The 27,986-nt window shown below is 43.4% G+C and overlaps 1 protein-coding gene across 1 annotated transcript; it reads left to right on the top strand.

Annotated features, from left to right (window-relative positions):
* The first annotated feature begins 453 nt into the window (after positions 1–453).
* On the top strand, positions 454–24,545 carry LOC146160786 (E3 ubiquitin-protein ligase Midline-1-like). Its single transcript, XM_083383689.1, has 14 exons — positions 454–569; positions 1,662–2,871; positions 5,078–5,495; positions 6,777–6,896; positions 8,872–8,967; positions 12,177–12,284; positions 14,789–14,917; positions 16,888–16,910; positions 17,173–17,297; positions 21,623–21,786; positions 22,309–22,441; positions 22,705–22,880; positions 23,183–23,286; positions 23,522–24,545. Exons 1-14 carry the CDS (start codon positions 566–568, stop codon positions 23,787–23,789), a joined length of 3,078 nt encoding a protein of 1,025 aa, XP_083239815.1. The 5' UTR covers positions 454–565; the 3' UTR covers positions 23,790–24,545.
* The last annotated feature ends 3,441 nt before the right edge of the window (positions 24,546–27,986 follow it).

The following is a 27,986-nucleotide window of genomic DNA, read 5'->3' as shown; positions in this document are numbered from 1 at the left end:
TATTCGAAACAGGAAAGTTTACACTAAGAATCAATGTTAAAGGACAGATTGAGTGTAGGCCAAACCATGTCGAAATATTTTTTTTAATATTTTAATCTCAATATAAAACACGCCCGCTGTGGACATATGGTGACTATTTTCCATTGATCGATCGCCAAGATATAAACCGATCTGTTTGTATGCTGTAAGCATCGGCGTTACTGTGTAACATTTTCAAAGGCTGAACAGGTGCAGTGCTTTGGGCGTTAACTTTTGCCTTAGCCATTCTGTTTGATCTAACTAGTTAAAGTGGTTATGAGCAAGCCAAACAGTTAACTTAAACTCAAAGGAGCTAAAACAGGAACACAGCAGTTTAAGCCTGTTTTAAGGAGAGAAAGTAGAGCAATTGCGAGTGCCTAAATAAACACTATGCGTTTTTGGGATCGCCAATAAAATCATTTTGCCTGTCGTTTAGGTGAAAGTATACACATAGCGTTGTGTAAATTCGTGAAATAAAATACTTCTGCAAGCAAGCACGCAGCGATCTAAAGAAGACTGTTTCACTCCAGTCTTTACACACGAAGCAATGGGTAAGCAACAGTGCACAAATCTCATTGGATGTTCTCTATTTTTAGCAAATACACTTGCGACCGGTAAGCAAGCGGAGAGTAAAAGCCGAAGAGGAATGCGCGGTCTCTGTGTCGGTCGTCAACACGCTAATTTTTGTTTGTGTGCTTTGTTGCCTGTCGAAAGTTGACTGCAAATTGCGTTCGGTTTCCTTCGGTAAAGTCTAATGCCAAAGTCATTTACGCTTCGCTGGCCACGGCGATGTGGCTGCTCTAACGCCGCGCCTCGCTTGCCGTGCAGAAGAGATAAAAAGGTTTGCGATGAAAGGGCAAAACCCCGTAGCAGATGAAAGGACTGGTACCTAGTTTCTAAACCAATCCAAATTTCACAGTGTTACCGTGCAATGTATGAACAGTTGGAAGCCACTGATTGGTAAGAGGCCATAAAAAGTAGCCAACGGCGCTAAATGTTAAAACAAATGTAAATACCGTATATTTCGCAATCGACGGCGTGTCTCGATTCAAAACGCGAACAACAACCGCGATTTAGTTCCTTTGTCGTATCAACAAGCTCCACTGTGCTTCTGCGGTCGGACACATTCGCGGCGTGTAATTGTCCTAATCTGACGAGAAGCCGTCAACAAGTTTTTAATTATTCACTCTCGCTCGCTCGAATTCTTTTGTAGGCGATCGCGATTCCGTGACAAGTGCGCCGTTCGACACGCGAGACGTCTAGAGCGGCGTGTTGCCGCAGTTGACCTCGCCGTGACGTTTAATATCGTTTCGCGATATCTAGCCTGACGTTTACCGAACTCAGAGCAACAAAGAAACCGCATCCGCGTTCGGGATTTATCTGGCGTCTTTACATCTACACGCTGAATTAGCAGGGCGAGTCACTTGCACCATGTTAACCCTAAAACAAGTCGGGTATAAATCTAGACATTGCTTAGTTACAAATCCCGTGGCCCACATACAATAATTACAGCAAATTAGGTGTTTGCTCGGTTTTGGTTGGTTCAAATCGATATGCATTGCATCTTTGTTATTTGGATTTAATTTATAGGCAATCTGATTTTAATACTTGAAATTTCAATTTCGTCTTTTTACGGTTTGCAGCTTTGTCCAGGACCCCAGAGCCCGTGAGCGCCGTTAGTAGCCAACAGGCAATCGGTGTCGGCAGCAGCAGCGCTCGTCATCACACGCTGCCCCACAACACCGACTCCTTTCAGGCGCAGCGGCTTTCCTTGCTCAAGCAGTGTACCTACTATCAACACACGGCTCACATGAGCATCAGAGATCAGATCTCGCCAAGTATCCAACAGCAGCAAATGCAGCAGCAACAGCAGTTACAGCAACAACAGTACGTCTACACCGATACCCGCGATCAGCCGCAGTCCTATGTTCGGCGGCTCGACTACTCGCCGGCACGCCACGACTACGAGCGATTCACGATCCCGGAGGAGCGGGACCTCGACATGGAGAGCACGCGACGCGGCAACGACCGTAGCCGTAGCTGCGACCGATATCCAAGGGCCCTGTCGCCCGTCTCGCGCTTTACCAACACGCCCAGCCCTTTGCCGCGTAGCCTGAGCCGCGGTAGCAGTCAGAGTTGCCAGAGTTCGTCGGCCGACGAGAGCGGGCGTGAAGGTGGAGGAGGCGCCTCGTCGAGCGGCATCGGCTTGAGCGGGAGCAGTGCGGATAGCAGCAGAAGGGCTAGTTGCTGCAGCAGCGGTACAGGCAGCAGCCGACTCACTTTCCATTCAAACGCCGTCACTTTGGTAGGCAGCAACATGTCGCGCGACAGCATCAACAGCCGCATCCAGGCCGGCACCCCTGAGCTGACCGTCACGGACGTGACGCACCGGAGCTCAGAGCGAGCGGATTATTACGACGACGACGACAACATCCGACAGCATCAGGGCACCAGCGAGCCGAATTCATCGATCAAGTCCGACTGTTCGGCGCCACAGCGTGCCCAAAGCATGGACTCGCTGGAGAATGAGCTCACCTGCCCGATCTGCCTGGATCTCTTCCACGAGCCGGTGCTCCTGCCCTGCGCACACAACCTGTGCTTCGCCTGCGTCGACCAGTTCTTCGCCACCCATGGAAGCGCCGGGCCTACCGAGTCGCCGGGAAGTCGTGCGGTCTTCCACTGTCCAACCTGTCGCGAGATTGTCGCCCTTGATGACCGAGGCATCGCTGCGCTGCGACGCAACCTCACACTGCAGAACATAGTGGACGGATACAGACGGGCCGCCGTATCTTCCGTGCCGCGGGTCGTTGGAGCGGGCAGTGAATTCGGGGACAGCAGCGGGGAAGAGTCGAGGTGGGTGTTTTCGTTATTTGCTGAGGTAGTTGTTTAGACGGTCGGTGAAATATTTTTGTAGATTTCGACACGTTATGTCTATTTTTTGCATTCTTTCTTAACCTATTACATTTATAAAAGTACTTTGGGTTCAGTTCAGTCTTATTGGATTGTGTACGCCATCATTAAATGTCGACGTTTATTTGCCAAAGCGCGAGTTGATATATTTTCCATTTTAATTTTGTGGATGGTTTACAATTAAGTTATAAAATTTAAGAAACTGCGTTTTATTATAACTTAAAACAATGTGTCGTTATTCATCATTTATAGGATTGCCGCTGGTGCACTGGGCGGTGTTTTGTTCGTTTCTAATCCAAACAGCTTAGCATAGTTCTCGATACCAAATAGCCACCACACACCATCAGCTTCGATCGGTTTCACCCTCGTCATGGCTTGTCAGTCACCAAGAAAACGGGGCGAGGGTCCAGTTAGGCTCCCACGGGTTAAGCGTTCTCAAGCAAGGTTACACAGGGCTATCGTTTTCCCTAAAAAAACAGTTAGGGGGGTATGTGCGTGTCTGCCACTGGCCGACGGCGTTAAACCAATTTGCAGGCACCGCAAACAAATTTACACGTTTATGGGCTGCCACCTTACGATCTCTCGACAGCTCGCCCCTTTAAGATGAGAAAACTCGTCAAAAATGCGCGCCTCTCTTTCGCGAACGAGCGATGGCCGCCGCTGGCAAAATTTTGATAGATGCAGACGATAAGCAAGCGATCCATTTTCCTTCGGCATCTGATATCGCTTTGTGCGGGAGAAATTCGTAAACAAAGGTTCGGCGGCAGAAAATGCCTAAACTATCTCACATAAAACTTTCATTCCTATGTGTTGTTCGTATTCTTTAGAGAAGCTATATATATCATAATCGGCCATATTATCTACCAAACTCGCTCATTCTTAGAAGATTATAAACCCCGGGTTAAGTTTTTAAATGCAAAAGCGTTTTATTTTAAAAAGCGTATATTTATGAAGGTTTCAATTAGAACGTTTTTAATCCACACCAACCAGTTATGTGGTACTTGATCTACGCGCAGACTTTACAAAATAAGGCCTCCTCTTGTGACAAGCGAAGTGTTAATAAAAGCATTTGTGTTTTCGTTATCCGAGGCTGGCCGAAATCCTAAGCTGTTTAAAGCTCCTCCATTAGACAAAATCGTTTTCGAACCCGTCAGCCTCGCGATCCAGGCAGGTATTAAAGCCACTTAACGCGTGCGCTGCGCTGGGCCCTCGACTTACAAAGATGGAACGACGCAACGGTACAACTTAAACTTCCTAAACAAAAAACGATCTGCCGTATTTTGGGCTCGGATCACTTGCAACATCGAAAAACACAAAACCGCCGGAATGCTGCGCATCGCCGAGCGAGAACGGGCCTTTGTGCGCGCGCAACTGCGCGTGTACGGAAACAGTGTTCATGGCGACGGCCGTGGCCGCGACTACAAAGGCAAATTGGCCGCCGCGCTATTGTCACGCGCCTCTCAACGATGACTTTATCAACTCGCACAATCTCATATGGGAGGCCAATGTTTATGGTCAAAACTCACCGGTTGAGCGAAGCAAAATATCTTACGGTTCCGCATTTCGGCGACAAAGACCGGGGCGCTGGGCGTGATTTTGTGTGTCATGTTGACCCGCCAACGCTATAGCAACATGCCAATGGAGCGCGAAAGGGATTTAGCCCGTCTCTCATCAGACAGCTTGCCGTTTGAGAGCTTCGTCATCTTTAGTGCTCGCTCGTTGTTCCGAGGAATGCTTTGTGTCACACCCAGGAAAACAACTAGTGCTACGTGGACTAATACACGCAATAGACTATACAGCTGCAATTTCATTCAACCGGGAGGAATTCAGTTTAAAAAATGTAAAAGATGCTGAAACGTTTTAGCGTGCTTTCATATTTAAACGTTGTTAACAACTAACAATAAATGCCAATAAATTGCTGAACAGTACAAAGGGTGAAAACGCTACACTTAAAATAATTCCACAGTAATAAATGCCAACATTTGTAAATTACCTTATAATTATAATTTATTAACTTAACTCAAATCACTGTGTTTTTAGTTAGCGATTGAAGTTAACCGAACGCCGCTTCATTGAATCGATTTATGGCAACTGCTTTGCTCATGTACGTGGTTGTGCGGCAGCGACTGACTCTTTCCTTCCATTTCAGCGCTTCAAATCTGTCGACGCAAAGCGACGGCAGCCTCGGCCCCAGTCGCAGCCATCGACGCTCCCGACCCGGAGTGGAGGGGCAAGACCATGGCCACGGCGCCGCGGGGAAGGACTACGTCCATCTGTCCAACACGACCAGCAACGCGCCCAGACACCACCACCTGCTTGAGGAAGAGGCCGTCTTCTGCCAGTTCTGCGACATGGAGCCGCCCCGGGTCGCAGTAAAGACGTGCCTGACCTGTCGCGCCTACTATTGCGAGCGCTGCCTGCGCGTCACCCACCCTCGCAAGAAGCCCTTTGTCAATCACAAGCTCGTTCCGGCAACGCCTGGGAGCGCCGGTACCCTGAGCGCCCCCAGCACCAACAAGATGGTGGCGGCTAGGCGGAGCCATCCGTCCTGCTACAATCATTCACAGGTAAGTGCGAATGATATCAGTGGTTGTTGGACTTTGTCTAAACGGGGAAACGTTGATTTTTAACCAGCTGCTTTTTGCTATTAAGATTTTTTTCGTAGAGGGAACAAATCTATCGCATGCACTTTATAGTATTGTTCATTTGGCTGACTAAATCATGCTTAGCTTAGTATTAATCCAATCATGATACGGTATAATCGTATAACTCCAGACATCTAGACGCCAATATTGTTTTGACCACCAAACTATGCCTTGGAAGATCAATTAATTTGTGATTATGCACAGACATTGGTAAACCAATTCAGTAACCATGTGAGCCACCCCTTAAGGAGTATATTTGACAAAATAAATTGTATGCATGTTGGAGTTCAAAACACGATGTGTCCCCGTTAATAGCTGTGACAGTAAACCAAGGTAAATATTTTGTCAGCTACGAAAGCAAATTCTATAAGCAGGGGTGGCGCCAAGAAATGTACGCAAAGATTTACGCTGAGTCTCGCGCACTTATCATCAAATAAACACGTGTTGCTCCAAGCAGCATTGCTGCATATATATATTTAATACCGCATGAACTTGGGAGATTCCATAAGACATTCATTGATTACATTCAAGCCTACGCCTTGTTTAGACGACCAGCGCGAGGCAACGGGTCCGTCGCCCACGACGCCGATTTGTCTCGCGGTTTAAAAGTCTTTGATACTAGCCTCTCCCACTTACGCCTTAATTTCCACACGTACTCGCGATTCGGGAGACTCGAAAAAATCGTCCTTCTAAAGCAGTGTTTCTCAATCTGTTTTCACGGCGACCCAAATGCTAAGCGTATAACAGCGAAGCGTGAATAACAGCGAAACGCGATTATCTTCACTAATTTTTTGCAAGCTTGAAGTGAACAGAGAAATAATACAGTAGCATGATTAAAATATTGTTTTTATAAATATGGGTCACGTGTTCGTATAGTTTCCGCAATTTTTGTAAATTTTGAAAAAATCTTACTGAGAACCACTTTTAATAAGTCCAACCACATAAAACTACTTGTTGGTGACCTAACCAAATCAAATGGCAATCAATAAGTTGAGAAACACTGTTCTATAGCTCCCTTTTAGCCAAAGTAAAATGTGGAAAATGCCTGTTTCCGTGCAACTTAAGCGCACGGTTCAATTTTTTTACCGTCATCTTTTCTTATTCCACCATATTGTGAATTAGACGACTGTTTTAGAGCTACCGTTGCCACTTGGTTACTTGGTACATTTGTTGGTAACACTGTCGTCCACGGTACGATTTCAGGAGACCGCAGACCTGTATTGCGTCAACTGCGATCGAACACTGTGCAAGATATGCAGCCTTGATCCGGAGCACGGCAGTCATAACGTTCAAAACATCGCCGACTGGAGCCAGCAAGCCAAGGTGAGTCGCAAATCCCCGCGAGTCTTTCTTATAAGATTCCTCTGAAATCGGTTTAGTTGCGTCTTTCCTAGAAAAGCCTACGTGGCAACAGTAACGGTTCCTAGTGTTTGCGAACGCCGGTTCGTTTGTTTAGGCTGTATTCGGAATTTTTACTGCTACAGGCTGGCAGCACAATCAATATGAAAAACCAAATAAGTACTACAAATTTATCAGTCTATAATCCACGTCGTCTTCCATTGTGATGGTAGATTGAAACTGATAAATTTTATATTTTCTGCCTGTCTACTTGTTGAAACGTTCACGGAAAATTGGTTGTATGAGATATGGTTTTATCGACATAGAATGTATTGTAATAGAACATTGTTGCTGAATTATATGTGTTGCTGAGGCTTAACTCATAAATACGCAAGTACATCATAGCGTCTCGCGGAATTTCCTAATGCCTCTCGGCTTTGAGAAGCGTTAAATTAATAGCCCCTATTAAACTGCCAGACAATGTTTCCTTTCGCGTTTGAGCGCTAACGGTGAAAGACACCCGACCGCATCGCGTGCCCTGACACAAGGCAGACTCAACGCTCCCACCCCCTGTACCAGTATAGCGCACTTAGCATGCGTCGGCTTAACAAAGGCACATACGCGCCTGAATTGAGGTCCGAAACCCAGTATTAGACCCAATATTCGCTCTATTTTCGTCGCAATATGTCCATTGTCATACGATGATATATTGATATCGCACGTGGGTAGGCAACGCGCGTTTCACGCGGCAACAAACATAGCCGACGCCCTTTGGCAAGGCAACGTTTCAACGCCAGCGAAATGTTTCTCCTGTCGTTATTAAATGGCAACTAAGACAACCGCGATCCTAGTAGAGATGCTTAACTTTGTCACGATGTATCGATTATCCCTAAAGATAAGGGAAGTAAATAACCTGTTCGGCAATTAACCTATATGGGGTTTTAGCTGCAAGAACGCGTGAAACCGCGATGGTGGTCCCGCCAGCGAATCTTTCCTAATTAGCTGAGGTGCAGTTTGCATCTGCGTTGTCAGCTCGGCCAAGCGAAACGAACCGCGATTTCGCATCAAAGTCAACTATACCGCTGTGAGATTACGATTTGAAATATGTCTTGTTAGTGTACTGTAGATTAACAAAGGTAGGGCTTAAAGTACGAGTGTGGAGCAAAAGCAATTTTTGCAAAACAATAAGATCAGTATGCAAAAAGAAGGAACACAACCCGCTAATCCTTTTGGAATGTGATAGAATTTGTTTAAGCAAAATATTAAGTACACATTCAGCTATGAATTTATTCCATCGTTTAGCCCCCGGCTGTAACCAAAAATGCGAAGCGGCGTCTCAAGAAAATTGCTGCGCACTTCTCCACTAGAAAAGTTATAGTTTTGATTTGAGTGTTGTTCAACGTATTTGATTTGAGTGCTCTCCAAGTTTACACGACCACTTCTAAAAGTATACAAGGCTCCTTTTTAAACAGCTCTTACGATTTTTCCAACCCTGAGACGATTGATGTAAACGTTTAAAATCAATAGGCTTCCGTTTTACCCGTATATGGGATCTGGTGCTTTTGAAGTGTCTGCGTTGTTACCTTTTTGTTTCGTAAAGGCTGGCCGTTTCGTATGTGGTATGTACACACACGTCTTCCGTCACTCGTCCTGTCCCAGGCTTGTAGTATGCTTTGACGAAAACAAACGATGACGCTCGTACGTTTGTTGCATCATAACAAACTGTTGCATTTGTACTCGAATGACCGTTTGACCTCTGGGTGTATACCTTAACGCACGTTTATTTGGTAAACTTCCCTCTCTCAATTTTTTGTTTGGCGATTTCAATTTAAGGGAGAAGACAATTCGCTATTTTTTACATTTGTGTTTATAGAAAAGCCTGTAAAAGTCTGATTTAGCGAGGCCCATTTTTTTGACTTTCACACATCTCCACTTACATTAATAAAGTCGTCTTTTACAGGTTGACCTTGAAAACCAAGCGGCGGCCATGAAAAAGCGCAAGGAAGAAGTCGAAAGGAACCTCGGCAAGTTCGTCGAAGCCTGTCGGGAAATCGAGGTGTGTGGATTTTCCATTAAAACTTAGCGAACCTGGCGTTCAATACGTGCCATTCACGAGCGCTATATGAGTTGACGCAATGCCAGCGAAAAAGTGAACGAACTCAAAACCTAATTTACTGCTGACTTAATCTGAATCCAAAATCAGTGGTTCGCCAACAAATGTGTCGCTCATTTGCGAAGGCAGAACTGGTAGTTGAGTTCAGTAATTGCCGCATTGACGTGGCGAAATTACTCCAGATAGCGCTCACGGTGCAAGCCACCCGCGGCCTGCGCTAATAAGCGTAAAAAAATGGAAATTGCACTTTCTCACGATCGGAAAGCGGATAAAAACAAACTGCAATGGAAATTATTTTTACACCGACGACGCAATCAATTAAAAGCGTGCATTTTACTGGTTTCTAGAGGTGCGCGTTTAGTTGCCGGGGAAAGTTAGCTGCCGGTGATACAATCGTGACAAATTACGCTTTTGCATGCTTGGCGTGCGCGGCGTTTTATGTGTGCCGTGGCGCGCCGGCCGCTGTGCTAAGTGAAGCGGTAATCGCGCCAAACAGTCGTTGAAACGGCACCTCGCTAATTCGCTAAGCCCGCGCCGCAGACGGGTGTCATCATTCAAACCCTTCCTGGAAAGGCTGATAATCGCGCGCTGGACGTTATTCGAAAAATGCCGATGCAAGTTCACTCAACGGTGAAGTAGTCGACCTTTTGCCTCTTCTCACGGCGGAGTTACCGCCAACAAAGGCAGCGATGCACTGTCGCCATCGAGACGGGACTACACTTTCTCTTTATCGAAGCTTTGCACAATGGACTTGCGCTTGTGTCGTCAACAGGTCTTACGGTATTATGCCAACACGCCTGCGACCATCATCAGCCGACACAAGCTTACCGCTGTAGCCGCGTTGATATTTAGCCGAGACATCATTAGGCCAGTTTACATGAAATCGTATAAACGCCAAGGCAACCGGCCATCAACCTGTGCGTGGCTTGCTGGCAACGCCCAAGGGGTACTCGTTGAGATAAGTGCTGAGATAAGGGCAATAAACACAATTCGACAACGTCTATCAAAATTACATGGGCTCGCGCTAATGGGAATTGATGATCACATTCGTCATACTTGAATCCGACGTTTAACCCGATGTTATCAAGAAATGTGTTTGCGTTTAGCAAGTAATTTAAATCCATGCGTATATTAAGTCACGAAATCTTTGGCAGTCCGTCGTTTTCAGTCCCTATCAGTTTTTAAATTTGCGAAAAACTTTGTTCGAAAGCAGACTAGTCAAATGGTCCCCTTCGAAATCGCATCGCTGCAAACAATAGATGTTCGCCTGAAAGTGCGCACCTCGAAAATTCGGCCGACAGCAATGGAGGCAGCCAAGTGCGTTATCTTCGGCGCGAGCATAACGCGCTGGGGATTTATCGCGATTGCATCGGGCGAGCGCGCCGACGGCTGATGGATTATTCGCTAATGCACGGGATCATCGCGTCGCCACCGGTTCGGATCAGGACTCCAAATCTCCGTCTTCGCGCTTTCCACTCGACCTCGTCGTTTGTTCTTGCTCGCCACCGACGGGCGCAAATTCGCGTTGCGCTGGCAAACCGAGCGCTTCAGGTTACTATGTAAGCATGCCACCCAAGAAGGAAAGGTGTAGGGTCGCGGTAAACCGTCAGACGTGCATGACTAAGGCCCCTTGTCATCTGTGAGTGAGATAGTGATCTGCCCCCTTATACCCGCTTGTGCACCGCTGATGGTTCACCAGTAGTGGCGTCTTCCTCGTAACCAGTATTCTTCCGTATTGCCCCGCGCGCAGCCAAATCGAGTGTGTGTTTTGTATGTGCTCCTGTCATGCGTTAAACATACGCGCTCGTGAAACGTTGCCCATATTTGTTCCTGTTTTGTTGGATGTGACGAGTATTGTGACGTGCTTGCTATGGTATACCCTTCTTGTTGCTATTGTCAGTGTCGACACGCGTCTGCAGCTCGGCAGATGTTTTCAACTTATCCGAGGGAAGTTCCGTCAACAAGCAAACGATATATACGCATTTTTGTGCTACATGTTGCAATCTGAGCGCTCCATCTCCGGGACACGTGCGCTCTTATTTGTCGGGAAACGATTTCGTGGTATAGCTGGAAAACATCCTCAAACTCAGGCCGATCCACTCCTCTCCGCGAGCCCGTCGAACGTTTAACGGCCTAATTGTCCACGCCGCGCGCCAATTTCGTCGTTAGCTGTGCGGCTTAGCGCGCCCGCACCAGGTGTTTAATTGCCGTCGACTCTGCTGCTAACGTTATGACGATGCGCTATTATCGTCAACGATCGGTACGAGTTGGACTCAAGCACTGACGGAGGCTGACACTTCAAGTCCCGAATTTGTCGCAATTTCCGACCCTCCGCAAAAAATTACGACCTTTGCGTATGTTGTCAAACAAGGCGAAAAGACAGTTGTTATGGCCCTATTGGTCAGTACAAACCGATAGGATTGCAGTGTTGCCTTTAAATGGGACTGTGCCGTGTGCGCAAATGCGCCTATAAACACAGCTTGCGTGTCCATATATAACCAGACGTTTCTGTAGGAGAGTCGCGCTTCTTTCGATCGCAATCTTTTATCTCGCCCGGATCGCGGGCGTGGGATTTTTAATCAACGGCGTGAGTTATGCGCCGAAAATCGTATTATTCGGCGCGAACTTCTCCCGTCATGTTTACAGTCTAACCTCGTCGGTATCAAAAGAAATAAAACGAGGCTTGGGTGCGAAAAATAACCGATCGCGTGAAATATTGAGCTGGAACGAGCTCGCGATTGAAGGGAAGATAAGACGAGATTTTTGACACCATTTAGGCCAGTTTACATGGTCGCTTCAAAACGAGCCATTCTTCGACCAAGCTAGAGCTTTTTTTCTTCTGTTTAACTGGTAACATATAACTTACTTGGAAGTGAAAGTGCAGGAGAAAAACGGTACTAAATAATATAAATTATAAAGCAAGAAGCTGTATATTTTTAAAAGGCCATGTAATCTCACCTAAGAGCGAGGTCGTGACCTACTTTACCTCCACAGCAAAAGGCTAGCAGGTGCGATGCGCTTTCGTCCGCTTGTCTGCAAACATATATACAGCACCCGGCCGACAACGGCTTCTATAGGAAAGGGCGGCGGAATGTAAACAGGTAAATAGCGCGCGTTTATAGCGTTTAAAACCGGACGAATTTGTGTTCCAGGACAACGCGTCCGCCCAGGAGGCGAAACTGGTCGCCGAGTGCGAGTCCCTGATGCGTATTGTGCAGGAGCGAAAAGAGGCGATCTCCAGCAAGATAAAGGAAACCAAGGTAAGATATGGCAAATAAAATATCTTCGACGTTGCGTGTAGAAAAGTAAAGCTGTTTTCGTGCTCTTTTTGTTTTTTTGAGCATACAATTGTTTGGAGAATATAAACACAGCCACTTGATTCACCCCTAATCATGTCAACACTATACCGAATCGCCTGTCAATATTGACGCGAGTGTAACTGGCAATATATTCACCCTTGACTCGACTGACAGTTGCACTAAAGCAATTCATACGTCAAAGCATTTACAACGATCCCGTTCACTGTTATTTAAAAGGTGCGTGCTAAAACTAACACGGTTAATTACCAAAGCTATTTTGCCTCTCTATAAGCCTCCGTGAATTGTTTACCTTTCGAAACACAAAATACTCGAAACTTTATAGCTTGGCAGTAGAAACAGGTGCACGGGTCGTGGATGTCTCGCGAGTGTTTTTCGGGTCACGCCATTTGACACTCGTTTTCTGCTGATCAGTGACAATGACTTCAACGTTCTGAAATCTTCGTTTTTTTGTCCGTGTGTGGTTTTCAAGGGCGCAACCTTTTTTGCGTTCTTGACCGAACGAATGCTCTCGGCCTGGGTTTGTTTTCGCTTTCACCAGCACTTACCGTATCCTGCAAGACCGCACGGCAACCTGCTACCTACGCATTGCTGTTTGTTTTACCGCTTGAATTCGCGTTGGCGTTGGCGGAACGGTCTTGCTTTTCGTGGCGCAATATATGGAACTCCACTCTAAATTGGTTTATTATCAGGTCATTCATACGACATAATTTTAACGGGTTATTTTTGTTTTAAAAATACGCCCTCGTAAAACTCAAGACACCGTTGGGTCATGTCGAGTTAGAACAAAGTAAACAACATAGCAGAGCGGCATGCGACACTCTTTAGGACGCAAATTTACGGGCTAAGCTGCGTATCGAGAACGAGTACCAAAACGCGCCGTCGCATCTACTTTAGAGCCGCATCCAGGTGAATCAGCACCACGATTGGGCAATTACCGAGCGGTAGGTTTTATATGTTTAGCTCGTTGCGTGCGCAGTCTGTTTAACAGAGCGAACCTCCTCACGATTAAAGCTGTTCGAGAACGTGTAAAGTTTTCTGTTTGTGCGTGTAAAGTTTACGTGTAAAGTTTTCTGTTTGTGCCAAGTTTTGCACCTTGTCAAAGCGAAATGCTAGAAGACGCAAGAAGGTTTAAGCATTTGTAAGACCCTTCCTTTAATTATTATTTTATCCATAAGGTCATTAAATTTATAAATTGCTTTTTTGAGCTCCAAGCAGGTTATTTTATGCTGCGAAATGATATGTATCAGCCTGGCATTCCTCATGGACTACTGGGCGCAAATCACGCGCGACCGATTTTAACCTTCGCGAAAACCGCCATGACGCAAGAAACATTCGCGCGTCAATCTGCCGAAGACTATAGCCTTGGCTGACACGTCATTCGAGAGCAGTTTTGTTATTATAGTTAACTGTTGTTGGTGAAAGTTGCTGACGCCGTAGTTACAAAAATGTCCTTTGTTATTCCCTTAGTATGTGGATATATTTTAGGCGAAACTTGAAATAATGTCAACGAAGGTATAGTGTTTATTCAAATAACTTCTCGATCGGATTAATGTTATAACGATAAATAGCTAAAGACACATTAATCTAAAGTCGGGAAATGCCGCTTAATAAACTGCAGCGTTGAATTCCTACCGCAACATCCATCATCGGTTGCACTATATATACAAGAATAAATTGTTGCTTAACGTGTGAAACAGGCCCAAACCGAAAATCGGCTCACATATGTCTGAAGCCAATAATCCTGGTGGTATAAAAAGTAAATCTCGGCTCTTTGTGGCGTCAGCCTTGTTTTTATGTCGACGTAAAATGCATGACCTGACACGTTCTCCCTACGTTCATCCATCGAACGTCCAGCCTTCAGACTGCGTTTAAAGAGCGGTTAACAACTGTTTTTCTTCGGTTATTGGGAGGGAGACAACACTTGTATACATACGTATAAAGACGAGCGCTTTCCGGAAAATCGCGGCCACTGTCAACAGCCTGAAACCTTTAATCTGCGCCAGCATAACAGAACACCACAATCACCTCTAAGCAGTCGATCATCGGCGACTAACGACAAACAATCCAATTCCAGTTAAATCACTTGGCGCTTGAAATCCCGCCGTTAATGAGAACGGGATTCCCAGGACATGTTGTGCGCCCCTTTTTTTAGGCCCTGGTAAAGCAAGTGGTTGATCTCGCAAACAAAATGTTGTCTTGTGTCGAAACAGACTAAGCCCTTTGACGAAGTTGACCTAAGACGAACAGGGCGTTAAGGAATAAGACGTTTATTTAATGTGTCTTCTGAGAGAAAAGTTTAAGGATTTGTTCGTGCTGCTCAAATATTTTATGTCGTATTATTAAACAGCTAAACTTGACGCTAATTATGTAAAATTTAGTGTAGTATTAAATAATATTCCATTTGGTTTGTCTTTAGTTTATCAGAATTGTTTTGTTTTTTGTAGTCCAACAGAATTCGCAAGTTTACCCAGAGCTTACAGGCGGGAAAGCAGTGCCTGGAAAACATGGAATCGGCCATCAACGGCGCGGTGGAAACCAGTCGCCTGGACCAAAACTCCGCTCTTTTCCTTAAGGTACAATTTCCACAAACAAACATTCGATTACACAGCTGTGTTTTGAAACTCCGACTTTTCACATTTTTGCTTAAAGCAAATATATCTTTATTAGGGCCACTTTAGGCTTCAGGCGTGTACGCGAAGGGGAATAAATATGTTTTGATGCGAAATTGGCGTGTTTCACCGTCGCGCGGATAACACGTGACGTCAGTGTGGTGTATCACGTCCAGGTCTACAACAGGCCACTTTTATTACTCTCGACATCTTTTTTTTGACCGACTTTAGCTTTTATCCATTTTTGGGCATGCATAATTTTTTTGCTATATTCTTGCGATAGTATAGTCTAGATAGAAAAACTATAAAAATGCAGACAACTTGCATGGTCGCACATTTTCCACTTTTACACTATTACCGTATTTTTTATTGCCCAATTTTCCACAAATAAATTCCGTTTATGACGCAACATTGTATCGCCTTCCAGTGTTTCTATTTGTGTGTGCATAGCAGTGCATATACATTGTTCGAAATTTGCTACCCCGAATACCTCGCAATTGTTCAAATGATGGATTATACGATGGGCTGATACAACAGCGTGCCAAGAGCAACGTCAGGTCGCTTTTCAATGCGACCGCGCGTCATTTCTTATTGCATTTGTGGCGTCGCCGATTTTTACCGCGATTGTCACGTGCGACATTTCGATGATAGATCGCCCGGAGAAGACGCGCATTACCTCATTTTAATGGCGCAATCGCCTTTTCGCGGCATCAATGCTAAATAGATTAGTAAACTTGGATGCTGTAAAGTGATTTTACTGCGATTTTAGACTTGTGCTTTCAATCTTTAAATCGGTTTTAGCGACCGCGTTTCTCTTTCCATAAAAACGCTTTAAGCAGTGGTGCCAATTTCTCCTCATAATGTAATTCTAAGAGGTTTAGCGTAAGTCAAACTCGTCGGGAAAAGGCAGTTTTTAGCCTTCGCAGGAAACTGCAGACAATGCGGCTGCGTTGCATTGCATTCCTGGCATTTTTTTAAAGAGGCGTTAGATGCACGGCGAATAAAAAATTCTTGAATTTTCTATCAAACAACGAAACTAATTAAATATGATTTTGTGAAAAGTAATCCGTCAAAATTTTATATTTTTTACCATGAAATTACTAATTAGATTTAAACATTTTCTCGTGACTTTCCTTTGAAGTAGATGATAAACAATGCAATGCAAGTTGTCAACTCTCGTTTGCAGTGCCGCTAAGCTTGTAGAAAACGTTCAAGATAAAATTCTCTTGCATTCTGAAACAAGAACGGGCAGACGTTATCTGTTTTGCCTTGAACCGCGTAACTCCTTGGATACACAGTAGCTTCAGCAGGAGCCAAATCGACGCCATACCGCACTCAAGGGCCCGTGTCCGCTTGCACACAAAAGCCGCGGGGTTGCTGCAGCATGATTTTGAGGGGCAGAGCGATACAACTAATTGCGCGTTGCGCACTGACAAGCAAGCGGGATGAGACTGACTTTGCCAAGTAACCGGGCGGGGCCAGGGGCCAGCCGCTGGGCCTTCTTCCTCGCTTTCGCGTTAAACTTCGACGTTTCCGGACGATTGACAGTGAGTGCTTGGCCGTCGCCCGCTAATGCGCTGTTCTCGAGCACGTGACAGATGGCCTGGGGCTATTGGGTTACTTTTGCCTCCCTCCCCCTCCCCCGGTCGAGGGGAGAAAAGGCCGTCGAGGCAACGGGGGCACTTAAAATCGCTGGCGAGCCTGCCTGAAGGCGATTGAGCGACATTTGTAATTGTCCCGCACCGGGAGCGTCCAGTTATTTTCGGATCATGGTTGCGCATTATTTACGTGTATGGATCCGAGACACAATGAATGTGACGCACGAGTTTACGGATTTCGAGCGTCGCGTTATAACAATTTTACCATAGTCATTACTGGTATATGGGCAATGCCTTACAATTATATGGATTATAATCCCTTATATTTTATTTCAGAATGCAAAGGCAACATCCGAAAGGTGAGCATTTTGATTTCCTGTTGTAAATTTTATATCGTAGATATACACAAACATTGTTTTTGTACCAAGCAATAAAAGTTATCTTATTTTTTAACGATCTTACTTTATGTATAATAAACTCACGTTCCAATACTTAAGCTACATTTAAACATGGCAAATGTTGACAAGATTTACGAAAAGAACGTCAGTTTCGTCTAAATTTTATGTTGTTTAGTGTGCGTTTATATATTTAAAATCTTCAACTTTTCATGTTTTGCGTCAGGATAAGCCAAGCACGCAACTCGGCCAACGAGGTGAGCGCTCAAGCTGTTGAACTCAATCCGCCCGGATTCTTTCTTGACTTTGCGCAGGAAAAAGCCCTTCTGGAAAAGCTGGACATTCTTGAAGGTCAGTATGTCTCACTAGGCCTAAATTGCAACATGTATAATTTTAGGCTACTCTAAACCAGCATAAATGTCCCTCAACGCGAAAAATGCGCCAAAACTTGCAAAGAGAGCGAATTTTAAAGCTGCAATGTAACCTGCATTTTCAAGGGTTTCATCAAAGCCAAAAAGTAGCTTCGCGCTTTAAAGTGCTCATGTAAACCCTTGAATATTATCGCACCATCGAGCTTTTTGGTGTGCGGCCCGCTGTAATGAAACGCTGTCGAGTCATGTCTGTCGGCCATCCCGGGCGAACAAAGGCAGGCGGATTCCGAGACACTCAGCAGATACCGCAGCTCTCAGTTCCCCGTTGTATCGGCGCTCTTGTCGACGAAGGCATCACCTGTTTCGCGACGACAGAACAGGATACGGGTCGTGCGCAAACAGAGTGTCGCCTACGCCCCGTCACTGAGCAGTTTCAACACTCGCGTTTCAACAGTTGCCGTTTGGGGTCTTTTGTTCGAAAATTGCGCGCCCTCGTTATCCCTACTCATATTATTATTATATTTTCGCGCTGTTTTTTCTCGATTCGATTAAAGGCCGAAGGCGCTTTAAAGCAAGCGTTTTATCATTATTCGATATAAATATACTTTTGAGAATAATAGTTGGATGTTGTTTAGTAAGACGTAATAAGAATATCAAAGCCCATATAGAAGTAGGTATCATTTTGAACGTTTCGTATAACTCTTTATTCATTTTCAATATCCTAAATGCATAAAGGGTTATTCGAAACTTTAAAATGATACCTACTTCTACATGGGCTTTGATATAAATATAGTTTTTCGCACTGACTTTGATGTTTCACTAATGATTTGACAACCTAGATATTTCATTGCCTTTCAAACGCAATCATGGTATGAGTTTGTTAGGTTGATTTAGGGTGAACAACTTTTCGATTTTTTTGGCTTAACCATAAAGCAATTTTAACTTTGCGATAACCATTTCTAAACACCAAGTGAAATATTGGGTCGTTCTCATTTCTAAACTCTGCTCTTACCGCTATAATAATCCCGCGCCTCGTATGAATGACGTATATCATTGTTATGGGGTGTATCCAGTGAATTCCGCTTGTCGACTAATGCAACAGGTACTCTCGTATCGGGCGGGCATTTAAAACACGGTCTTTTGTGCGTCGAAGTCCGGGGTCCGGTGTTGTTCCAGGCGATACGCGTTACTCGCGACGTGTTCTGTTTCGCCCGCGACAGGATGCGACCCTTTTGAGAGCGGGTGTGCGGAAATATTTTGGCTCGAAATTCGCCCGCCTTTTACCCTTGTCGCGGGTCAAGTGCGCAGGAAAAGGGAAAACCATTATTATTTCAAAGCGTCCCGGCCGAAATAGCACGTCTGGCTCGCACCGCTGGGGTAGGGAGGGGAGGTGGGGCCTTTACACAATGGGCCCTGATGGAATTTCCTCCAAATGAGTTTCTTGAAATGCGAATGAATGCGGTGATGTCATGTTTTTCAAAAACATTCTACAGCAGCTCAAAAGATGTATGTTAGTTTATTTGGAATTATCTGGTTAATGTCAATGTAATGATTATGAAGTACAAATTTTAACAAGTGTTAAGTGGCAGCATGTTGAACTGTGTTGTTTTTCTAAAAAACTCATTATGCATGTATTTGAATGTTCTTTAAGTAAGCCGGCATTCCTCAAGGGATACACCACCCTGGAAGATATGTCGCCTTTTGCACATAACCCTTCTAAAAAATTCTAGCCTTTTTACCACGTAGGTAATGCTTCTGTTTAGGCTGTTGGATATTTTGGCAACGATAGCCTTGGCAAACACAATCGAATTTTTGTGTCCGCCCAGCCTCGGAACTTAAGTCGTCGGTAGGTCAACTAGCGGTCGAATCGAGCCCGTAAGTTCCGAGTCGGCCCGAAATAGCTCGGATCGGCACAAACAGCGGTGCCGGTAAATAAACCTTCGCAGCGGCACTTAATCTAAATCTCTTAATTGTAACGGCCATCACTCAGACGGGACACGACCGCGGCCGTGGGGGAAAGCGCTGCAAAAATTCGCTCAGTTCCGTTCAGCAGATATGTTGATCCTCGGCGGCAGCGTCAGCGAGAGAAGAAGCGACGCGTTGTTGTTTTCGACGCAAATTAGTTGGCGCGAGCAACAAATTAGTAATTTGTGTGACTCCGGGCCGGCTTATATGCCTTCGCTTTGGCGCTGCCTTATGACATGTACGATCGCGCCCAAATCCGCTTTACAGCTTCGCACGGGCAAAGAAATAAACAACTCGCGCGCCTCGAAGCTTATGGCGTATTAACCGCGCTCTTCGATTCCATGCTTCCTTATATCAGTACATGCGTGGCTTTTCAGAACCTAAAGCTGAGAATTAAGTGTTGGTCGCGAGAGGGTCGTTTCTCTCGGATAATTGTCATTAGCCGCCACCGCCACACAACGTTATATCTTGTCTTACAATGCAGGCGGCTGTGCAAAGTCTATGCATACCAAGGTGTTTGTATTGCAAGCAAGGACCACGACTAATAAGGTTGACGAAAACAAACTTCAGTTTTGGCCTTTTTTAGGCTATAGGTCTAATTTGAACCTCAGGTATTTTAGTAAACAAATTCCTCCAATTTAGAATTTGATAGAAAGCCAGCGATAAGAGCTTGCTTTGCAAGTGGTACTTCACATAATAAAATATACATCATATATGCGCTCTATCTTAGCCTTAAAGTTCTCAAAATCAATTTCTTGGCTAGCTTTTTATCTTGTTGTATATCCACCTGCTGGTTTGCTTATTTTTATTTTCGTCACGGTTTTGCCTTTAAACTCAAGGTTACCGACAAAGTTAGTGTTTACGCCAATGCGGTCACAGGGTGCAGCCGAATTTTAAAGTTTACCCCAGTACCGACCCTAGCAACCAGCGCGCTCGAAAGGATTGTTTAGGGTCGTGAATTGCGAGGAGGCTTTTCGGTGTAACGCGACGCCAGTGACCTTCGGTGTTTCACCTCTACCTTATAAAGACCTGGTTTGTTTTTCACTTGAATGGGGTTGGGCTCACGACGACCGCAAGCCTTTTCACGCTCATCGGCTCTGTCGCATTTCCGCACACCAACACTAGCCTTGTATATACAACCCTTTGTTTGCCGTCGCCTCGCATTGTTGACGACGACCACTTCACCCCTTCACCCGGCAAACCCTTGGTTTTGAAATGAGTTAAGATAAAAATTGCTCCCGAAAATTAAATTCTTCCGCAACCAAACGGTAACTCGGCCTTTAAAGGCATCAATTGGGTCAAAAACAATCCGTTTCGTACCAATTATGATATTATTTCTGCTTTTTATGTTGGCTTAACACACATCCACCCAATCACTTTCAAATCCTGTGGCATTGTTTGCCTTTCGAAAACACGAAACCGGTGTTGCGCTATCATTGACGAATACATAATCACGCCCGAATCTCCTGTTGGGCTGCGCCGTTGCAGTTATACGCCAAATATGCGAAAAAGGAATGTGGAAGTGAACAGAATATCTCCCCGAAAGGCGGGACTTTTGGGGGTATGCCTTACAGTTCGTAGCAATGCTCACTCGCCCGTCTCTCTCATGTGCGGCTTTCGTCAGTCACGGGCGGTTTGCTTTGTATTGACGCAAGGCCGAGGCCCCGGTAGGAACACCGCAGCGCACCTGCGAAGATGACCCGGCATTCCCAAACCAATCGCATGTACACGTCAAAGCGATTCGCTCGTAGATTCCACTTTGTGAGGACGTCAAAACCAGATTTGTCTATATGGTAGACTTCATGGGAACCGGCGTTGAAACGACGCGAAAGGGCTTCATGTTCGTATTGGCGGCGCACGTGCGGAGTGTCCAATCCAAGGGATTTTGTGCTTGTAAAAATTCTGCCCTGCGTTTTTGGATAGCTCGGGAATGCTTAAATCCACTAATGAAAGGCATTTCCTTGCAGGCAAACACGTTGTACCCATCGCCGTTGTATTTAACTACTATTACAAAGGTTGTTAAACTCTCTAAACATACCTCTAACCGCTTCACCTAAAGCAACCTAATTTTATGATCCCTGTTGCATACTTGGTAAAAAGCCTTTCGTCAGGAAAATGCCTTCCAAGCTGACAGTCGCACTATGTGGATTGTTACTTCAAAATGAGTCATGCAAATTAGGTTTGTAAAATGTCACTAAATTTTGACTACAGTGTTTTCGAAGTTGATATTAAACTGGAGAAATGTCGCATGCCACTTTGGTAGTAAATACACCAAGCAGACCTTAAGTGTTACAACGCAGTCTTGTAATCGAAAGTCTAACCGTTCTTCTTTAATTGCAGCGCCGGCAACTCCACGCATCTGCGAAGAGCTGTGCACGCAGTCACACGACAAGGTCACGGTGCAGTGGAGGTCGAACGATCATCGGCACACTGAATCCTACGAACTCCAGTACGCTATCGACGACAAGTGGTCGATGCACGAATCGCCGCCGGACGGATGGATGGTACGAACAAAACAAAACAACTTCTATTCTTCGCTATATCTAAAAAAACTGACCATTTATCCTGTCTTGTGATAAAATTAGAGCGCCACAACTTAAATTATAGCGCCACAACTTGGTTAAATTTATTTTTTCGCCTTGGTGAATAGTTGGTAATTCATGCATTTTCCTATCGCTTTGTTCGACCAACTATATATTGCGAGTTCTATGTCTACTAATGAATGGGCTGTTCATTATTATAATTAACCAAAACTATACCGTTATACTGAAGATAATCAACAGATCCGTGTTTAGTGTTCCTAAATATACCGTTATTTTAATGAAATCAAGCCGTTCCATTACCATACACATTTTGCTATTGACAAACGTTTCAGCAATCACTCGGCATTACTTAGCACTTCACTTAGCATTTCATTTCCAAAAATCGATATTATATTATCAGACATCCCTAGTGTGAATACTTATTTTGTTAGAAACAATTTGCACCCTTCTTAAAATTAAAGTAACATTCATTGTTAATTTTAGATCGTACCCAACATCAAGGATTGCAACTACACGATCCACGGCATGCAAACCGGCACTCGTTACGTGTTCGCCGTTAAAGCTCGCAATAAGGCCGGAGCTACGCGAAGCGAACTCGTATCAATCAAAACACTTGGTAAGTACAACGAGAAAGTACACGAACCTAAAAAATATATAATACAACATGTTACAGTTTACTGATTAGTCACAGCACATTTTTTCCCTGAAACTTAGTCTGGCATGCAGCGAAATCTATTATAAATCATACTGTAAAGTAAAAACGCGTGTAATTTTTATCCAATATCATACGTCTTTTTAAAGTTTTAAAAAGGGTAAATTTGACCTTAAACGTTTCTTGATTTATTGGTAACGCGTACGCTAACAGTCCTATGTTAACAGGCATGCCGTTTTCGTTCGACACGCACAATATGCACAAGAAGCTGCGCCTTGCCAGTCACGGCTACACCGTGTCCCGTGACGATTCGGGAAAGAAGGGAAAAGACAACGGATCGCCTTCGTCGCTTTGCGGTGTCACTGGTAATGTGGCCATCGAAGGTGGACGCCACTACTGGGAGGTAATTGCACTGTTTCCTTTTAACGATCACTGTCAAAAAACAGCGTCAACAAAAGAAACAAAAGATTTTAAGCTTTAAAATATTTTCTGTACTATGAAATTGAAACAACGTTATATTTAGGCGGTAGTTTTTAATAAAATAAAACATTAGTAGAAAACTGTTCGTACTCACTGGTCTGATTTTAGATATATAGTACTGACGTATAAATGAGCATTCAAATCACGTGTACCTCTCTGGTCTGATTTTAGCTATACTACTGTCGTTTAAAGTAGTATTTAAATCAAGTTTGTTTTGCTATCCAGGTCGTGGTCTGCCAAAGCACTTCGTTTACGCTTGGTGTGGCTTATACCAACGCGCCGAGGTTCGAATGGACAGGACGAAACAACTTGTCGTGGTGTCTGTGCAGGTAGATACATTTGTAACACTGTAACATACTAAACTTGAGCGCTTTATTACGCATGTACATTGTGCAATGTACATAGTGCTCGCTTCTTCACGCCCGCTTCGCTGATTTAAATGGGCGTCGTTACAGCCAGGTACAATTCTAATCAAGTAAAGCTTCGTTAAAGTAATTTTTAAGTAATTTAAAACCAATATTTTGGTCCTAATAGCTTTTCTAAACCGTCCTGCAAATAATTCAGGTCAAATCAAGACTGGAGTGTTCGGCACGACGGCAAGGACATTCCCGTACAAATGCCTGTAAACTTTCCGAAGAAAATTGGCGTCCTGCTTGACTTTGATTCCGGGGTTCTTTCGTTTTTCGATGGGGCCAGCGGCTGTCGACTCCACGCGTTCAGAGCCGGAGCGTTCAAGCTTCCGCTAAAACCAGCCTTCTCTGTGGGCAACAAGTCACTGACCATTAACACTGGCATCACCGTACCTGACCATCTGAACATTGCTTCTGATTAAACGAGCCTCGTTGTGTATTGGCGTTCACGCGCCTTTGTTTATTAAAGTTAACTGAAGGCATTTTTCTGCTCGTTTCAGTTTGCCTTAGTTTCGACCAATGAGAAGTGGGTTGAACAAACAATTCTTAATGGAATATGGACTTTATTTATTTACAGCCACGTTGACGTCAATTTTCCTTAACGGGACAATGGGGTTGTTTCCAAAGTGATGTTGTTTCAACTTAAAATGCTTGTAGAGGTCGTTCTGCTGTGTATTGCTTCAGCTTTTTCTTGTCGTGTGCATTTCCCATCTTAATGCTCCGTGTATTTTGCTCCGTTAGAAGTTCCCTTATTACTTGTGTGATTGTGTACAAACACCTTAATTACGCGCAGTGTATCTAATATATGTCTTGCTCGCAATTTTAACTGTAAATAGTAATTCGTTTTGAATATTTTCCGGGGCGGTAAGCTGGACTTACTCGTCTACGGCTGGTCGTCTCTTTATTATGATTACTTCTGGTCGGTGTGTTGTATGAAAAAGTTATCGCCAACTTTGGTGACTAAAATTCAAGTTTTCTTTGATGAACATACCATGCTACATTATTTTGTGCTTTGGACCATTTGAAAATTTTATGTACGTTACCGTTGAAAAACTGTAATTACGTGTATTCTATCGAAGTTTTTCACCAATCATCAAAGTATGCTTTTTGCTTGCTATAGCTGCTTCCAGTTACTGACGGGCCTTTTCGCTTTGACCACACCAGGAATAAAAGACTAAATAAAAACATGAGATTCTTTGCAATAAGTCTAACGCCTGCAAAAGCCAAGACAACAAAACCAAGTAGATTTACAAATTTTATTAGAAAATTGCATAACGAGTACAGCATGCAATTATTCATTTAATGATTATGTCAAATACGACGAAATACAGAAAGGTAAAAATCGAATTTCTTGGGGAGATATCATCAAGATTAAAAAGGCTCCAAATTGCTTTAATATTTCCAAGTAAACTTAGCAATATTAATATGTATAGGCTATAAAGTATTTACAAACTGACGAATTTTGAGATTATTTACAGGCGATTCTCACTTAATAATTGCACCAAGTAGTTAAGAAAAAAAGAAATTTGCAATTGTTTTTAGGGTCTTTAAATCGAAAAAAGGATCTTAAAAAACTAAAAAAAGTTGAAAAAATATTTTTTTCCGGATGAAATGAAACACTGTATTTTGTCCTCTTCAAAAGTAGTATCTTTTGACGGTACATAACAAATGATATATTTTGCAAAAAGGGCATAATGATAACCACAGAAACATTCTTCCGAATAGCATACGTTTCTGAAATTCAATCGTAGTAAACGCGATGATTCCTATCATAAATAAAAGTAGTGTGACGATCGATCCCTCATAATTTATTCTTGAATTTAGAAGGTTATGACCCTTGTTAATTGCGGCCTAATAACACATTAATTTTAAAACAGTAAAAAACAAATAAAAAACAAAAGATACATAAGACGCTTAATATTAGCTTTATACTGCCGTATTTATGGCAGCTTCAACTTTTGTCGTACAAGAAGAGTCAAAATGCGCTTGCCAATCAAATCCAAAGTCTCAAGACTTTTTTTGATGCGAGCTTGACGCTCCACCGCCACCTTGCGAAAACTGCTGTTGCATCTGCAGAAAAGCAAAATAAGATCTGTGTTGATAAACGTTTTGCATCCATTGAACAGTCCAGTGATTTTCATTAAAGTAAAATATAAATTTAAAAATATTTACCGAACAGTCTATGTTACATTACTTTTTATACTGTTTACCGATAAAAATTGTGACAAAGTTACCTGGAACTGACTTATTCCTGTCGGATCGGACGCACCCCAGGCAAACGCGTTTGGTGTGCTGTTAAAGTATGCTCCGGGACCAAACATTCCTGCTCCGGCTGCATTAGCTCCGGGAGAAAACATGCTTGGACTTGTCGGACTAAAAGCACCCGGGTTGGGCATTCGCGCTCCCATGTCGAATCCAGTGGGAAAACCAGCTTGCTGCATTTGTTCTGCGAAGCCTGGCATAAATCCGGGCATGCCTGTCATTGGGAACCCCGTAAAGCCAAAAGGTTCAACCTGAAATTTCAAGTATCGCAACACAATAGTGTTTTATTTCTGGAGCATAATGGCTAAAGGTTGTCACTAGACTTAAGATAAATGACAAAGTCTATATAAGAGTAGGTAAAGTATTTTGTAAACGTTACGAATAAATATTTATTTATTTTGAACATCTGATGTTAAAACGTTCAAAAAATCACATTCATTCTAAATTGTTTACTTCCTTTTCTGCTTACCATCATACTTGTTTAAAATTTAAGAATAAATAGGCTACCCGAATATTGATGTAGAATAGGTTGTCCCGGATATTTTCTAGTGCCGATAGAAGTTCGTCATCCGAACTGAAAGCTATCGATTCATCCTGATCGTCTTTCCAGAATAATTTGAAACTTCCGGTCGAACATTCGGGAAAGAGTTGACTTATCTGAAATAATAAATAAACAAAGCGTAAGTCAAACTAGTCTGCCGAGTTTTACAGAAGTGTAATATAACAATTGTCATATTGGAGTCTAGTAGTGTTCTATTCACATTGCTTGTGTGTGAATAGAATACAGCATTATGTTAGGGGTGAACAAAACTTCAAATGTTTTTGAAGCAAAGATTAAAAACCTAATTAACTTACTTTGTTGCGTAGTATGGCAAAGCTCAAAACATTTCTGTCCATTTTAAATCTCCTTATTTCGTCGTCCTGGCCATCTTTGAGTAATTTTACCTTTAACTGCAATTCCACCATGTTTCTCGGTCTTAACTCTGGCCAGGGACTTTCCTCAACAGGAACTTTAACTGGTTGAGGTATAGTTCTAACAGGACTTCGCTGATTAGAATTATTTGCACCAGTTATAGTTGAATTCGGTGCACCACTTGCAGGTGAACTAGTTGCACGACTGACTGATGGTCGATGTGTGATATTTGGACTTGTGTATATCCGCATAACCTTGCTGTAAAACGGAGCGCCAAAAGACACTCCAACAACCTGGCTTAAATTCAATTATAGGCACACTTTTTCTGTTATACATTAACAGACCCCTAAACGTCCAGCCGTGAAACGCCCTTTTGTTGAAACTGTGACGTGGTATGTAAATAAAACTCGTTCGCTACTTTTAGAATTACGTCTGGGTTTTCCATGGACTTTTGGTCCACATTTTTTTATGATTTGCAAACCAGATGCAAAAGTTTACTGGAATTTACGGGGTGGAGTAAAATTCCTTGCTCTGCCCCTGATCTCACCACAATAATGTCTTGCGCTGCAAACTCGGTGGCCGACTAATTACTATTTCCGGAAGATATACGTCACGTACGGTGTACCAGACTTTCACTAGATTTTTTCAGGAGCCTGAAATTTTTTTCAGGGAGCCTCACAGCCCTGTGAGTAGATTTTTTCTGCCTTTTTAAATAAGATGAAATTTAAATTATAGATTTATTGTTTTCTTCAATATCAATAAAAATTTGAATTTTTGAATTTTAAAATGTATCCAATCCCGAAATGGAGCTTAAAAGACAACTAAAGTTGCCTTTTACCGGCTACTGTAAATTTAGACCAATTTGCGATGTTAGAGTTAGTAGTATAAGTTTGGTTGCGGTACTTTTAAGTAAAGTTTATTTAGATAATTTTTGACAAAACATGTCGGCCAAAATACTTCAAGCAGTGTTCTATGTGTTTTTACTAGGCTGCAAAGTTTGACGTATTTCGCTAAAAGAATTTGTTGAGAATAGTTCTTCTTTGCCTTTTTCGCTATCTTTCATTTTTTTTATTTGAAATATTTAAATTCGCAACAGGAGTTAGTAGCCAGAAGAAACCAAGTAAAGTCATATCAAAAAATAAAAAAAATGCCAAACCAAGTTATTCAAAATGCGCAAACACTGTTTTATTGTTTTTTTACGTTCCCAAAGCTCTCAATTGTAAAACGAGTTTAATTACAAAACAAAATAAAAACAAGAGACTGGTCTAGAATCCTACCACATTTTTTTCCGCGGGTTTATATTGCTAACAATATTTCAGTTAGGGTAATAGACTAGAGTTAGATTTTGGGTTTGGGTCGGTCAGGAATTATTATTATATTTATTCTTATATATTTATGCCGGCGCTTTTTCACTTATGTACGTGAAAAGTTATGCAAAAAAACA

The sequence above is a fragment of the Ascidiella aspersa genome, chromosome 3, assembly GCF_963924565.1.
Source record: "Ascidiella aspersa chromosome 3, kaAscAspe10.2, whole genome shotgun sequence".
Taxonomy (NCBI): domain Eukaryota; kingdom Metazoa; phylum Chordata; class Ascidiacea; order Phlebobranchia; family Ascidiidae; genus Ascidiella; species Ascidiella aspersa.
The sequence above is the reverse complement of the archived record's forward strand: the minus strand, read 5'-3'. Positions and strand labels throughout refer to the sequence as shown.

Excerpts from the sequence above, each read along its gene's own strand:
- LOC146160786 (XM_083383689.1), top strand. Across the intron at positions 6,897-8,871 it reads ACTGGAGCCAGCAAGCCAAG|GTTGACCTTGAAAACCAAGC; the intron begins GTGAGTCGCAAA and ends CGTCTTTTACAG. Across the intron at positions 12,285-14,788 it reads GCAAGATAAAGGAAACCAAG|TCCAACAGAATTCGCAAGTT; the intron begins GTAAGATATGGC and ends TGTTTTTTGTAG.